This window comes from Salvelinus alpinus, chromosome 10 (assembly GCF_045679555.1).
Source record: "Salvelinus alpinus chromosome 10, SLU_Salpinus.1, whole genome shotgun sequence".
Lineage (NCBI taxonomy): Eukaryota > Metazoa > Chordata > Actinopteri > Salmoniformes > Salmonidae > Salvelinus > Salvelinus alpinus.
The window spans coordinates 64,114,867-64,130,705 of NC_092095.1; the positions used below are offsets into that span (position 1 = coordinate 64,114,867).

The 15,839-nt window shown below is 45.6% G+C and overlaps 1 protein-coding gene across 1 annotated transcript in view; it reads left to right on the forward strand.

Moving 5' to 3' along the window:
* The window catches only part of cavin2b (caveolae associated protein 2b), a 16,787-nt gene extending 10,671 nt beyond the window's left edge, over positions 1 to 6,116 (forward strand). The window contains exons 3-5 of the mRNA XM_071330425.1: positions 3,193 to 3,456; positions 3,652 to 3,813; positions 3,904 to 6,116. Of these exons, the coding sequence (XP_071186526.1) occupies positions 3,193 to 3,456; positions 3,652 to 3,813; positions 3,904 to 4,335 (858 nt within the window). The 3' untranslated portion in view covers positions 4,336 to 6,116. The remainder of the gene's footprint in view (positions 1 to 3,192; positions 3,457 to 3,651; positions 3,814 to 3,903) is intronic.
* Positions 6,117 to 15,839: the final 9,723 nt, after the last annotated feature.

A 15,839-nucleotide genomic window follows, 5' to 3' on the forward strand; every position in this document is an offset into this window, starting at 1 on the left:
AGGAGTGGGCCAAAATCCCTGCTGAAGTGTGTGCAAACCTAGTCAAGAACTACAGGAAACGTATGATCTCTGTAATTGCAAACAAAGGTTTCTGTACCAAATATTAAGTTCTGCTTTTCTGATGTATCAAATACTTATGTCATGCAATAAAATGCAAATTAATTACTTAAAAATCATACAATGTGATTTTCTGGATTTTTGTTTTAGATTCCGTCTCTCATAGTTGAAGTGTACCTATGATAAAAATTACAGACCTCTACATGCTTTGTAAGTAGGAAAACCTGCAAAATCGGCAGTGTATCAAATACTTGTTCTCCCCACTGTAAATGAATCTAAAGGTAACAGCTAAATGTAGCTGAATGAAGATAAATAAGCTAAGGGTAACTAAATTAATCTCAAGGTAACAGCTAAATGTAGCTGAATGAAGATAAATAAGCTAAGGGTAACTAAATGAATCTCAAGGTAACAGCTAAATGTAGCTGAATGAAGATAAATAAGCTAAGGGTAACTAAATGAATCTCAAGGTAACAGCTAAATGTAGCTGAATGAAGATAAATAAGCTAAGGGTAACTAAATGAATCTAAAGGTAACAGCTAAATGTAGCTGAATGAAGATAAATAAGCTAAGGGTAACTAAATAAGCTAAGGGTAGCTAAAGAAAGCCAAAGGTACCATAGCTAATGCTAGCCTAAAGGTGAATGCATTCCTCTGAGCCGGGTGGGACATTTTTGTTCATCTCATCAGGAAATTCCTTGGTGAAGGGGGAAGCAAGTTTGTGTGTGTGTGTGTGTGTGTGTGCAGGGAAAAACGTATACCCACAGATATTATGGAACATTCTGAGTTGTAAACTTTCTATACACTGTATAGGCCTATGGTTCTGCTATAAGAGAACTGGGATATATACAGTACTGGATACCTTTTCAGAGAGGAGAGTCAAGAGTCAATTCCATGACCATTACTCACTTCACAAGATAGACTTTTCCAGTTTGTGGAGTGTGTCAAAACTGAACTTTATCTCGCAAAAACAGACGTTGCATTTCCTCCACAACTCCCTACTGCATTTTGCGTGTGTGTGTGCGTGTGTGTGTGTGTGTGTGTGTGTGTGTGTGTGTGTGTGTGTGTGTGTGTGTGTGTGTGTGTGTGTGTGTGTGTGTGTGTGTGTGTGTGTGTGTGTGTGTGTGTGTGCGTGCGTGTGTCCAGAGTAATTGTTGTTAAGGTCAAATGTGCAGAGAATAATACTTTGTCATCTGAGTTTGGGTTGTGATGCCTGAGGAAGACAGATGTTCTCCAGGGTGTGTGTGTGTACGTACGTGTGCATGTGTCTCTCCTCTTCTCTCTCCCTTGTCTCTCCTTTCTCACTCCTCCCTCTCTACTCTTCTCTCTCCTCCTCTCTCCTTTCCTTCCCTCTCTCCTTTCTCTCTCCTCCCTTCCCTCGCTCCCTTCCCTCCCTCTTCTTCTCTCTCCTACTCTCAGGGTTTGGCCCATGTCCAGCATTTGGTGGAAACTCTGAGTGCTGCCTCGCCTTGGCTTCCCTCCCCTGTGTGCGTGTGTGTGTGCATGTGTGTGTGTGTGTTGCCTTGGCTTCCTTCCCCTCTTCTTCGACATTCCTTTGCCTTTATGATTGTTCCCAGCAACCTTGTGTGTCCTTCTTTAATGTAGCGCTACATGATATCTTTGTGACAAAGTTTCAGCAGAACAACCCCCCCCAGCCACTGTACCCGTATCATCACGGCTGGACTGTGTTTCCAGCCTGGGCCCAACAACACTGTGTGTGCATCCTTCCCGTGTGTGTGTGTGTGTGTGTGTGTGTGTGTGTGTGTGTGTGTGTGTGTGTGTGTGTGTGTGTGTGTGTGTGTGTGTGTGTGTGTGTGTGTGTGTGTGTGTGTGTGTGTGTGTGTGTGTGTGTTGCGTCAGCCATTTTGTGAAATGTCATTAGGAATGTAACAATGATTAGTGACTGTATGTAGATGGTATGTGTTCATGGTTTGGAAATAACGTTTACACAAATCCATTGATTCCATAACTCAATAGGCCTATGTAGTTTCCCACCACCACACGCCACCACAGAAGGTTTTCAAAGTTAATAGGCCTATGCAGTTTCCCATCACCACACGTCACCACAGAAGGTTTTCAACGTTTACATGTATATATATATATATCTATAACCGAAAGATCGCTGGTTCGAATCCCTGAGCTGACTAGGTGAAAAATCTGTAGATGTGCCCTTCAGCAAGGCACTTAACCCTAATTGCTCCTGTAAGTTGCTCTAGCTTAAATGACAACAATTTTAAAATGAAAAATCTCCTGGCCTCAATCCCAAAAGAATGGGGAAAAAACTTAACAAGCGGAACTTTCCCTTTAAGATACCACTTAACCACTTACTCAGTCTTACAGGCTTGATAATATTGACGTTGGGTGGAAACTAATAAGTAGTGTAAAAAAATCACAAGGTTCTGTTATGGCTCAAAATGGCCAGAAACAAAGAACGTTCTTCTGAAACTCATCAGTCTATTCTTGTTCTGAGAAATGAAGGCTATTCAATGCGAGAAATTGCCAAGAAACTGAAGATCTCGTACAACACTGTATACTACTCCCTTCACAGAACAGCGCACACTGGCTCTAACCAGAATAGAAAGAGATGCGGGAGGCCCTGGTGCACAACTGAGCAAGAGGACAAGTACATTAGAGTGTCTAGTTTGAGAAACAGACGCCTCACAAGTCCTCAACTGGCAGCTTCATTAAATAATACCAGCAAAACACTAGTCTCAATGTCAACAGGATCCGGGATGGCCTTCTAGGCAGAGTTGCAATGAAAAAGACATATCTCAGACTGGCCAATAAAAATAAAATATTATGATGGGCAAAAGAACACAGACACTGGACAGAGGAACTCTGCTTAGAAGGCCAGCATCCCGGAGTCGCCTCTTCACTGTTGACGTTGAGACATTTCTAAGTTACCCCAAACTTTTGAACGGTAGTATAAATGTGACCTGCTCCTAAACTATTAGCTATTAATAAAGATAATTAAATATAGCAACACACCACATCTGTTTTGAATGATGAACGTACTGTTCATTAGTTCCTTTCTCTAACTTCTTCATACACTTTCCTTTTTACACCCTCTCATTCTCTTTCTCATCTACCTTCCTCCCTCTTCTCCTTCTCCCTCCCTCTTCCTTCGCTCTCTCTGTAGGAGGAGAATGAAATCCCAACCAGTGTGTTTGTCAAGGATACTGTTCCTTTCCCCCGTGAAGCTGAGGAGGGGGAGGAGCCCACCGCCGTCGTCGACGCCAACCGCTCCACGGAGGAGGGGCTTCACACCATCGACCTATCCTCGGACGAGGACGTAGGGCTGGAGGCGGACCTGGACGAGGTGGGAGATGACGTATACGAGCTGGCCGGAGAGCACACAGACAAATCCCGCACGGATAAGTTTAAACGCTCCAGTCTAAAGAAGGTGAGTGATGGAGAAAACCGGCGTTAGGGGTCAAAGTCTATGGGTGAGAGGTTAGGGGTCAAGGTCATGTTCTGTGGCCATGTGGCGTTTTCAATGCTGACTATTGATGTATTGCAGAGCTTAAGATCAGGGGTCGGAGGTTAGGGGTAAGGGTTAGGAGATTTCCTGCTATGTACTGACTGCATGGTATTGTAGGTGGACAGTCTGAAGAGGGCCTTCTCCAAAGCGAATATAGAGAAGAAGATGAACAAGATTGTGTCACAGGAGAAACGAGAGAAGATGAAGAAGAGCCTGACACCCAACCACCCAAAGAGCTCCTCCTTCAAAGTGTCCCCTCTCACGTTCAACATCAAGAAGGTCAGTACACACACACACACACACACACATACACACAAACACTCACACTGTTGTGGATTCATCTGACATGACTACGTCCTGCTGTAACAGAATCGTAAGTCTGAGGGCCAACCTGAAGCTGAAGCAGAGGCCTCATCCCAGACCGGGGTTTCGCCTACTGCCGTGGCCTCCATCGAGATCTCCCCGCTGGCCAACCCTGATGAGGAGGTCCTCTTCACCGAGGTGCACTCCCAACTGGCTCCAGGGCTGGAGGAGTCCAAGGATGAGGCTTTGGAGATGGAAGAGGTGGCTCTCAGTGAAGTTCCAGAATCTGACGAAATTCCAGAATCCAACGGTTTTTCTGATTCCAAACCGTTCCTAGAATCACACGTTCCTGAGGCGGATGTGGATCTGTCGGTTATGACAGAGGGAGGGAGCGAGGAGTACGCTCTCTCTGCCACGCTCCCGCATGATGCCTTCCACTCTATCTCGCCCTTCCATGAGGAAGACAGGGAGGAAAAGGTGCAGAGGGAGAAAGAGTAGGAGAAGGAAGGAGAGAAGGAAGTGTAGAAAGAGGTGGAGGAGAAGGAAGAGGAGTAAGAGAAGGAGGAGAGACTTGTGGAATAGGAGCCCAGCTGTCAAAGTCCCCTAAAACACACACACACAAAATAAATACACATATACCTATTCCCTAACATACTTCCCCACTCCCACTCCCACACTCTGTCCATCATCCTCTAAAAAACTCAGACCCTCTGTTCAAAAACACACACCCACACACACACAATTACAGTTCATTCTGTGTGTCTTTCTGTATGTCATTGTGTGCAATGTATGTGCTTGCATTTGTGTGTGTGTGTGTGTGGTGTGTGGTGTGTGGTGTGTGTGTGGTGTGTGTGTGTGTGTGTGTGTGTGTGTGTGTGTGTGTGTGTGTGTGTGTGTGTGTGGTGTGTGGTGTGTGTGTGGTGTGTGTGTGTGTGTGTGTGTGTGTGTGTGTGTGTGTGTGTGTGTGTGTGTGTGTCAGGGGCAGATCTCTGTTTCACATGTGAAAGAGGATGATGAAGTTGTTAAAAGGTATAATTATCTTCTTATGCTTCTGCTTAAAGTTTAAACCTGAACGTATACTTGTGTATGTAAGATGCTAACTTTGCTTGACCTAATATATACAATTCAAGCCAATCAGTACAAACCTTGTCATAATACTAGCTACAGATAACGTGATCTAACCAAAGAGTTTTGGTATCCATTACTGTCCGTTACAGGTTTGCCTATAGAAAACACCGCCATATATTTTTCAACTAACCTGGTATTGGCGATACTGTCTTCCATCTCGATTCTGGGAAACAGTTATTTTAGAAATGTTTCTATCCAGTGGCAGGTGGTTCTACAAAAAACACTGAAAACTCAGATAGTAAATCCATGTTTTGTACCGCGCAAGGAGGATCCTCGCCATCTTAGCTGCCGGACATCTAGAATTTTCCAGCATCTTTGACAGAACTAGTCATTTCTATGCGAAGCGGCCGCGGCCAGACAGTGTGTCACGTTAAAACAAAGCTCTACACACATTGATACAAAACATGGATTTACTATCGTTCTGAGGTTTCTCTGCTGTTTGTACAACCACATGCCACTGGACATGGACATTTATAAGATAACTGCTTTCCAGAATCGAGAACAAAGAGAGTATCGCCAATACCAGGTTAATTTAAGAATCTATAGCAGCGTTTTGTATAGGCAAATCTGTAACTCCCAGTAATGGATACCAAAACTCTTTGGTTATATCACATTATTTGGTGTACAATCTGTAGGTATCATCATTCATGACCCTCGAATATCTTAGTACTGTATCATCTCTCAGTGAATGTATAGAAAACATAGAGAGATATAGCATGGCAACAGTTGATAATAAAACATGATAAGGGTTCATACCACAGGGTGGTGGCACCTTAATTGGGGAGGACGGGCTCCTGGTAATGGCTCCAGCAGAATAAGTGCATTAGTATCAAATACATCAAACACATGGTTTCCGTTCACTCCGTTCCAGCCATTACAATCGGTCGTCCTCCCCTCAGCAGCCTCCCCTGGTTCATACATAATGTACAACAGGTAATAATGCATTATTGTATATCTGTCAGCTTCGAGTAAAGTGTTAGTGAAGTAGCCTATGTAGTCTTCTCTTATTTCACTGGTGCCAAAGAAACTCCTCTTCAATATATTGTCCAGATTGTTAAAACTGTGATTGTCATGTTTCTTGCTCTTATATAAAAAAAAAAGAAGCTATCTCCAGAATCGTTAGAATTCTAAATAAAAACATTGAAACTGTCCTCCTCCTCTCTCTTTATTTCCTCCTGTTGGGGATTAGTTTATTTGGATTAGGCTAGATTATGGACATATAGACTACAAATTAGACAGCTATTGGTTGTACTGTTCATTACAGCCACAGTGCGTAATATTTCCAGTTCAAGTAGTAAAATACACACCTTGAATTTGAGCCATATGATCGAGTGCTATTTGCATGTGCTCCAGGCCTTGAGGCCTACCTTCCACGCTGATGGTGTGATGGAAAATGTTATGTTTGTGCTTTTCTAATAACCAATTTCTGTGTTCTGTTTGTGCTTTTCTAATAAGCAGTTTATGTGTTCATGCAAGTGACTGAATCCTCATTATCAGTGTCTGCAATTTGGCAGTATGCCCTGAACATTGTTTTGAGAACAAAAGGATATCTCAGTTTCAAGGTTTCAGCTTGGAGAGAAGAAGCCTTGTGAGGTATTGGTCTGTCACATACATAAACCAAACGTTAATGATGAATTAATTATGAATGATAAGCAAAATCATGCCTATGTAACGTGTCTGTAAGCAGTATATAAGAGATCTAACGGGACTGTCCCGAAAGAGCTCCTGACAGACGTGCACTATGGTGAATCAAGTTTGTTGGAACCTCTCCAGTTAGCTGTTAATAAACAATGTGTCATTTAAGATTGACTTTGGGTGTCCCTGTGTAGAATTGCCACGACAATGGCATGCATGCACGCATCTCAACAAACTGTAACAGGCTATCGTAACAGGCTGTCTAGTAGATAGCCAAATGTTCGCCTATTCAAAGCACTGTATCAAGGCACAAGGCGAGACCCAAACGCAGACACAGGAGGCAGGTGGTTGGAGTCTTACAATGTTTATTAAACCAAAGGGTTAGGCAAGAGAATGGTCGTGGACAGGCAAAAAGGTCAAAACCAGATCAGAGTCCAGAAGGTACAGAATGGCTGTCAGGTTTTGGCCAGGACTGTTCAGGTTTTGTTCACTAGATGTCCCCCTTGCACCTTTTTTGTACCTTTTGTTTTTTCTTGCCCTAATTATTGTTTGCACCTGTAAGTCATTCCCTTGTTAGTATTTAACCCTGTGTGTTCCTCAGTTCCTTGCTCAGTGTTTGTATGTTAGCACCCAGCCCCAGCCTTTGTGAACATTTTTCTCTTGTTGAATTTTCTCTGGTTTTGTTCTCCTGTATTTTTGGATTGATCTTTTGAGGTTTGTTTTTTCCCTTGCTGTTTTTACCACTTTGTGGATTTTCTTTTGTATTTTGGAAGATATCTATTTTTTATTAAACCACCATCTCTAGTACTGCTGTGTCTGCCTCATCTTCTGGGTTCTGCCAATTATTAGTGACTGTTTCTCGCACCGGGTCCTGACAGAAACACTGAGCCATTAATATGAACCCAGAGGCAGCCAGTACCCAGGACTTTTTTCCCATGCTGTCCCACCACGAGGGGACTGTCCAACGTCACGAAGCTGCTCTGGTTCAGCAAGAGGCCTTACTGGCTGGACATTCTCAACTTCTGTCGGAGATGATGACTTCCATAAAGCAGATTTCTGATCAACTTTCTCCTGCAACCGCTTCTGCTCCAGTTCATCAGATTCAAGTGCCCGTGGCAGTTAACCCCCTGGCTGAACCTCGTCTGCCGCCTCCCCAACGGTTCTCAGGTGATCCGAGTGTTTGTAAGGGTTTTTTTACCCAATGTTCTCTCTCCTTCGAGCTGCAACCCTCGTCGTTTCCCACCGACCGGTCCAAGATAGCATACATCATCACCCTGCTGTCGGAAAAAGCCCTAGCCTGGGCTACTGCTGTGTGGGATGCCCAAAGTCCCTGCTGTGCCAGCTACTCTACCTTTGCTGAAGAATTCAAGCGAGTGTTTCAAGGTCCTACCAGCGGTCCTGACTCAGCCAAACAGCTCCTGACTCTCCGCCAAGGTCGGCGCAGCGTGACGGACTATGCCATCCAGTTCCACACGGTGGCAGCAGCGAGTGGCTGGAACGACGAGGCGCTCACAGTGTGCTTTTTGAAGGGTCTTTCCGACACCATCCAAGATGAACTGGCCACTCGGGAACCACCAGACAACCTCGAGTCCCTGATCAAGTTGGCTTCACGCATAGACCTGCGTCTGAGAGAGAGAGAGCTCAACCGTAGATCTCTCACCCTAGCTCCTATCGGTCCCAGCTCCGAGTCTCCACCTTTATCCTCGCTGACTCCACCGGAACCCATGCAGGTTGGACGCATCTCCCAGGCTGAGAGAGACCGCCGGATGAGGGAGCGATGCTGTCTATATTGCGGCAAACCGGGCCATTTCCTCTCCACGTGTCCCGGGCTCCAGGGAAAACGCACTCTCCCGTGCAGGCCTGGGAGGACTGTAACGGGAAACATAACCTCCTCCCATCCATCCAACTCCCGCCTGCTCATTCCAGTTACCCTTTCCTGGGACAACCACGAGCTTCCCCTTCAAGCCTTGGTAGACTCTGGAGCCGCAGGTAACTTCATGGATGGTGTCTGGGCGAAGGAAAATGGCGTTCCCTCTGAACCTCTAAGTGATCCCATAAGGGTTACTACGTTGGATGAAGCCCTTTGGGATCTGGACTTGTCACTCGTGTCACTACCCCCTTGCGACTTTCAGTTTCCCAACACCAGGAAGTGATGAACTTTCATCTGACCTCGTGTTCCGAGTTCCCTCTCGTCCTTGGATACCCCTGGCTTCACAGCCATAACCCTCACATCGACTGGTCTGTGGGCACTATCAAGCAGTGGGGTCCTACGTGCCAAGCCACTTGTATCTTCCCAAGTTCCCCGAGTTCCCCTCCCGAGTCTCTAGAATCCATCGACCTGTCCCGAGTTCCCGAGTGTTACCATGACCTCAAACCGGTATTTAGCAAACAGAGGGCCACCAAACTACCACCCCATAGACCTTACGATTGCCCCATCGACCTGTTTCCGGGCACATGCCCCCCCAGGGGTCGGATCTTTTCCCTATCTCCTCCCGAACGAGCTGCTATGGATACCTACATCAAGGACTCTCTGGCAGCAGGCCTCATGCGTCCATCCACCTCGCCGGCGGGAGCAGGGTTTTTCTTTGTGGCCAAAAAAGACGGGGGATTACGTCCTTGCATCGACTACCGGGGACTTAATGCCATAACCGTCCGTAACCGCTACCCGCTACCCCTTATGGCCACAGCCTTTGAGCTGCTCCAGGAAGCAGTGGTCTTCACTAAGCTTGACCTGCGGAACGCATACCATCTTGTGCGGATCAAACCCGGTGACGAGTGGAAGACCGCTTTCAACACGCCTACTGGTCACTACGAATACTTGGTGATGCCCTTCGGCCTGACCAACGCTCCAGCTGTGTTCCAAGCGCTCATAAACGATGTGCTTAGGGATATGCTTAACATCTTCGTGTTTGTTTACTTGGATGACATCCTCATCTTTTCGAGGTCCCTTCAAGAACACACTAAGCATGTCAGACAAGTACTCAAACGCCTCCTTGACAGCCATTTGTACGTTAAGCCGGAAAAATGTGAATTCCATTCCTCCCGAGTACAATTCCTGGGATTTGTAGTGGAACCCGGTCGAGTCCAGATGGACCCCACGAAGGTAGGGGCGGTAGCGGATTGGCCCACCCCCAAGTCCGTTAAGGAAGTTCAGCGTTTCCTGGGCTTCACTAACTTTTACCGCAAGTTCATCAAGAACTTCAGCTCGGTGGCAGCCCCTCTCTCAGCTGTAACCAAGGGTGGCAACACAAGGTTTCTGTGGGGAAGAGAAGCTGAGACGGCCTTCCAAGGACTCAAGCAGCGCATCCTCTCTGCTCCCATTCTGACACTACCAACGGCGGATGAACCTTTTGTGGTGGAGGTAGACGCATCAGAGGTTGGGGTTGGAGCTGTCCTGTCTCAGAGGGGTGAAGACAAGAAGCTTCATCCTTGCGCCTTCTTCTCTCACCGGCTTACCCCGGCCGAGAGGAATTACGATGTGGGGGATCGTGAACTCCTAGCGGTTAAGATGGCATTGAAGGAATGGAGACACTGGCTCGAGGGGGCTTCTCAACCGTTTCAAGTGCTTACGGACCACAAAAATCTGGAGTATATCCAGCAGGCGAAGCGGTTGAACCCCAGACAAGCTCGATGGTCTCTTTTCTTCAGCCGATTTCAGTTTATCCTCACCTATAGACCCGGGTCGAAGAATCTCAAACCGGACGCCTTGTCACGAATCTACTCTCCTGCCATTCGAGAAGATACTGACATGACTGTCCTTCCGGCCGCTAAGATCGTGGCTCCGATCTCGTGGCAAGTGGAGGATACCGTGAAACAAGCCCAAGCCATCGAACCGGGCCCTGGAGGAGGTCCTGCCAATCGGTTGTTTGTTCCCAAGGCAGCAAGGTCCCAAGTCCTTCTGTGGGGGCACTCCTCTCGCCTCACCTGTCACCCGGGCGTAGGTCGCACCTTGGAGTTCATCCAGCGTAGGTTCTGGTGGCCCACCATAAAAGAAGACGTTGCCACTTTCGTCAAGGCCTGTTCCGTGTGCTGCCAGGGCAAATCTTCTCACCTCCGCCCTCAAGGACTCCTTCACCCTCTATCTATTCCCCACCGACCCTGGTCCCATATCTCATTGGACTTTATTACTGGCCTTCCTCCGTCCCATGGTAATACAACTATCCTAGTCATCATCGACAGGTTTTCTAAGGCGGCCAGGTTCGTTCCCTTGACTAAGTTACCTTCTGCCAAGGAAACGGCTGAGTTGGTGATTAACCATGTGTTCCGAGTCTTCGGCATTCCGCAAGATATGGTTTCCGACAGAGGTCCCCAGTTCGCCTCAAGGTTTTGGAAGGCCTTCTGCCAACTCATAGGGGCCACTGCCAGTCTATCTTCAGGGTACCATCCGGAGTCCAATGGCCAAACCGAGAGGATGAATCAAGAGCTGGAAACCACCCTCAGATGTATGGTCTCCAACAACCCGTCCACATGGTCGTCCTTCATGGTTTGGGCCGAGTACGCGCACAACACCTTGTGCTCCTCCTCCACTGGTATGTCCCCGCACGAGTGTCAGTTTGGCTATGCTCCTCCATTGTTCCCGAACCAGGAGGCAGAAGTCAGTGTGCCTTCAGCCTCGAGGTTCATCAGACGCTGTCGGCTTACGTGGAAGAAGGCCCGTCTTAATCTTCTGCGTTCCTCACAGAGGTACCAACAACAAGCCAACAGACGTCGCCGTCCCGGGCCTACCCTGCGCCTCGGCCAGAGAGTATGGCTCTCAACCAAGAATTTACCGCTACGGGTGGAGTCTCGCAAACTGTCCCAGAAATTCATCGGTCCCTTTAAGGTTGCCAGAAAAGTGAACCCCGTTACTTTTCGCCTGCACTTACCCAGATCCCTTAAAATTAATCCCACGTTTCACATTTCTTTATTAAAACCTGTTGTTTTTTCTCCCCTTATCCCGGCAGGCAGACCTCCCCCTCCGCCCCGTATCATCGGAGGCCAGTCGGCTTATACCGTCCATCGGATACTGGATTCCCGCCGGGTGCAGCGGTCCTGGCAGTATCTGGTGGACTGGGAAGGCTACGGTCCCGAGGAGCGCTCCTGGGTTCCTGCCAAGGACATACTGGACCCTGACCTCATTCGTCAGTTCAGGGTCCTCCACCCTGAGAAGGCTGGTAGGAACGTCAGGAGCCGTTCCTAGGGGGGGGATTCTGTCAGGTTTTGGCCAGGACTGTTCAGGTTTTGTTCACTAGATGTCCCCCTTGCACCTTTTTTGTACCTTTTGTTTTTTCTTGCCCTAATTATTGTTTGCACCTGTAAGTCATTCCCTTGTTAGTATTTAACCCTGTGTGTTCCTCAGTTCCTTGCTCAGTGTTTGTATGTTAGCACCCAGCCCCAGCCTTTGTGAACATTTTTCTCTTGTTGAATTTTCTCTGGTTTTGTTCTCGTGTATTTTTGGATTGATCTTTTGAGGTTTGTTTTTTCCCTTGCTGTTTTTACCACTTTGTGGATTTTCTTTTGTATTTTGGAAGATATCTATTTTTTATTAAACCACCATCTCTAGTACTGCTGTGTCTGCCTCATCTTCTGGGTTCTGCCAATTATTAGTGACTGTTTCTCGCACCGGGTCCTGACAATGGCAGACAGGCTCATGGTCAGGCAGGCGGATACAAAGTCCAGAAACGGGCAAGGGTCAAAACCGGGAGGACTAGAAAAAGGAGAATGCAAAAAGCAGGAGAACGGGAAAAACGCTGGTTGACTTGGAAACATACAAGACGAACTAGCACAGAAAGAAAGGAAACACAGGGATAAATACACTGGGGAAAACAAGCGACACCTGGAGGGGGTGGAGACAATAATGAGTACAGGTGAAACTGATCAGGGTGTGACAATCTGAGCATCAGACCTGGTCAAATTAGGTTAAACTCGAACGTATTGAAGCAATTTCGAGGGGTAGCCCCGACCGGGAATTGAAACACGAGTCCAGTCGACTGTCAAGACAACACCTTAACTGTTATGCCATTCCAAACCGCTTGAAGAGGTCGCTAGGTGTTGGAGTAAGGTCACTATGCTTCTCTATACCAAGTCTCTCCCATATACCCGCATCAACGATGGCTTCACAGGCATCATCCCACTTCTGACACCAGTGTAACAATTTCAGGGGTAGCCCAGACCAGGACTCAAACCCAGGTACAGCGACTGTCAAGACAACACCTTAACCATTACACGAAGATGTACGAACCTCTTGACAAGGTCGCTAGGTGCTGGGCAATAGCGGTGTGTGAATAAAATCACTGGGGAAGCCAAGCCAGCATGGTCAATCAAGTTAATATTTCTGACATTTTTAGACTACTAAACAACTATTTATTGAGAACACTGGAGAGGTAACACAAGTCGCTAAGAAAATAGGAGCTGCCTCCACTATTCCAGCACCATTTCAACTTCAACATTTCAACATCATCAAATCACCTCTGCTTAGTCTAATACAATGACAACTAAAAGATTCAAAAAACTATTTAGTCCAATCAGTGTAAGCCAAAAATGATGTGGCTGTCCATGGTATTGACTTCTCTAACTCTCTGTGTGTGTGTGTGTGTGTGTGTGTGTGTGTGTGTGTGTGTGTGTGTGTGTGTGTGTGTGTGTGTGTGTGTGTGTGTGTGTGTGTGTGTGTGTAAAAAAAACAACATGTTGACTCATCCTACTTTAAAGAAACGCCAATGCCGTCCTCCTCTCTTTCATGTTGTCGAAATGTTTTATGACTCTGTCATACAGTACACGATTTTAGTTTTTGTTGTCCAAGACTACCTGGCTAAAATGCTAGCTTGCTAGCCTAACTTCCATTCATAGGCAACGATTAGCCAGCTAGTTAACATTAGCCTACTACAGCTAGGTACGTATTAAACTTCCATCCTCTCAGGCCAGAGGCACAATGTATGAATTTATTGTTGGATCAGAATTGCTGTTATAATCATTGGTCTGTACGGAGAATTTAATAAAACTACGAGCCCAAATCCCTATCTCCGTTCATGGATAATCTACAGAAGGGCCTATTTTAGCTAGCAAGATAGCCACTGGAGGACAACAAAACAACGAGATGCAACAATTACATTTTTTTGCTGTCAATGACATTTGGCTTGATGTGATTGGTGTGAAGCCAAATCCAAACTGGCTTCCCTTGACACTTTTTTTTGGTGAGCCAGGAACATTTACAGTTGAGGCCAAATGCTTGCTGGCTTCACTTACATTCAATGCTACAGGCAGCAACAATATCCTACTCTTTTTGACCAGACAGCATCAGATATATGGGCTAGACATATAGACAGAGGGGCACTGTTTTCATCACTCTGATGTTTTCTCCAGTGAGATACATTCAGCCTCTTGCGAACTGAAGGAAAATTATGAAACACAGAAAGACAAAAGACACATTATAGTATATGTTATTATTATTATTTTTTTCTTGGTACATTTTTGGGGAAGCCTGTCTTCTATTGGCATCCATTAATACACGCTACTGGTGCTGGGTTAAGGTCGCTACAGTATTTTGGTATATTTGGAGGTCAATCACGTGCTCCTATAGCCTTTCACAGTGTACTCCTAAACAAACTTTACAAACTTTGGAGTTGTACATTGATGAGTGTTTCAACAGACTGCACAAAGTATTTGAGGTTCTCTTCATTTGGCTTAGCTCTTCAACCTTTTCTGAGTCAAGATCACTTTTGCAGTTAAAAAGCAGGCCAAGATCTACCGCTCAGATTTGTAAACATGACTTACTTTTTTTTTACATTGACCTAATAATGTTCTGTATGAATGGGGTTTGTGCAGTAGCCCTAATATACTGAACAGAAATAGAAACGCAACGCGCAACAATTTCAACCATTTACTGAGTTACAGTTCATATAAGGAAATCAGTAAATTAAAATGGGCTCCCTAGTGTTGCATCACTACAGACACTCTGGTTCAAATCCAGGCTTTATCACAACTGGCTGTGATTGGGAGTCCCATAGGGCAGCGCACAATTGACCTGGGTTTGGCCATCATTGTAAATAAGAATTTGTTTTTAAATGACTTTCATAGTTAAATAAAGGTTAAATAAAAAACATTTAAAAATGTATTCATCATGCTGATTAATCAGCTTCTTGATATGCCACACCTGTCAGGTGGATGGATTATCTTGACAAAGGAGAAATGCTCACTAACAAGGGATGTAAACAAATTTTAGCAAAATAAGCTTTTTGTGCATATGGAAAATATCAGGGATCTTTTATTTCAGCTCATGAAACATGGAACCATTATCACAGCATATTGGCTATATGCCTGGCCGGCTAATATTGATATTCTCAGATCATATTATATTTAAAACTCAGCCTTTGATAAGAAAATAGATCAGTCGGTGTAGCACTTGTGAGGCACAGCTAAACAGAAATGATTTGCTTTTTATATGACTGGACTGATGGTACCTGCATCTGTAAGGGTGCTTTCAAGACAACTCGGGATTCTGAAAAAAAAGAGGTAAAATGATGACGTCATCTTCAGATTGGAAAGTCGGAGCTCTAGAAAATGCCCGAGTTTCCCACTTGGAATTCTGAGTTGGATGACTGTTCAAAGCGATTTTTCTTGGTAATTTTTTTTCCCGAGTTCCCAGTTGTGAAGTCGGATGTCTGAGATTAGGTAAAACAGATTAGAGGTAAAACCACTGGTTTAGAGTTTGGATTTTTGCTTTGCCTACTAAATTAAGATCTAAAACAAAGATTGACCACAGCCCGTCGTTTGAAATGGGAACAAATGAGTCATAGTGGGCAGAACAAGCAAGGAGATGGGCAAAGCCAAGCACGATTTAGCGAGATCCTATTGGCGCGTTGTAGCATGCATTTGAATATTTACGTTCTGGAACTCAATTCGCCCTTGCACTCCTTTTAAACAATGGCATTTTTTTCTCAGCTTTAGCAAATGGAAAAATCTACAAAACTTAGTCCACTATGTTCGTAACAGATTATAGTTTTGGGAACAGAAAACTGTATTGAGACCAAATGTTTAATCGATGAGAAAACGTGCAAAATTTCGGCCAAAATCCATCTCGTTCCAGCTTCTCCCACTGCCGGACACTTGGCTTCCTACTCACTACCATATTTGGTAGTGAGTGGAAACGCCAACAGGATGCTTCACATTTATACATCCGGTTAAATATCTGTCTAATTGTCAGTGGCTAAACACAAACTGCAGTCTCCAACCAGTTACTGGCGGTAATGAACGGGGTTCTTCCG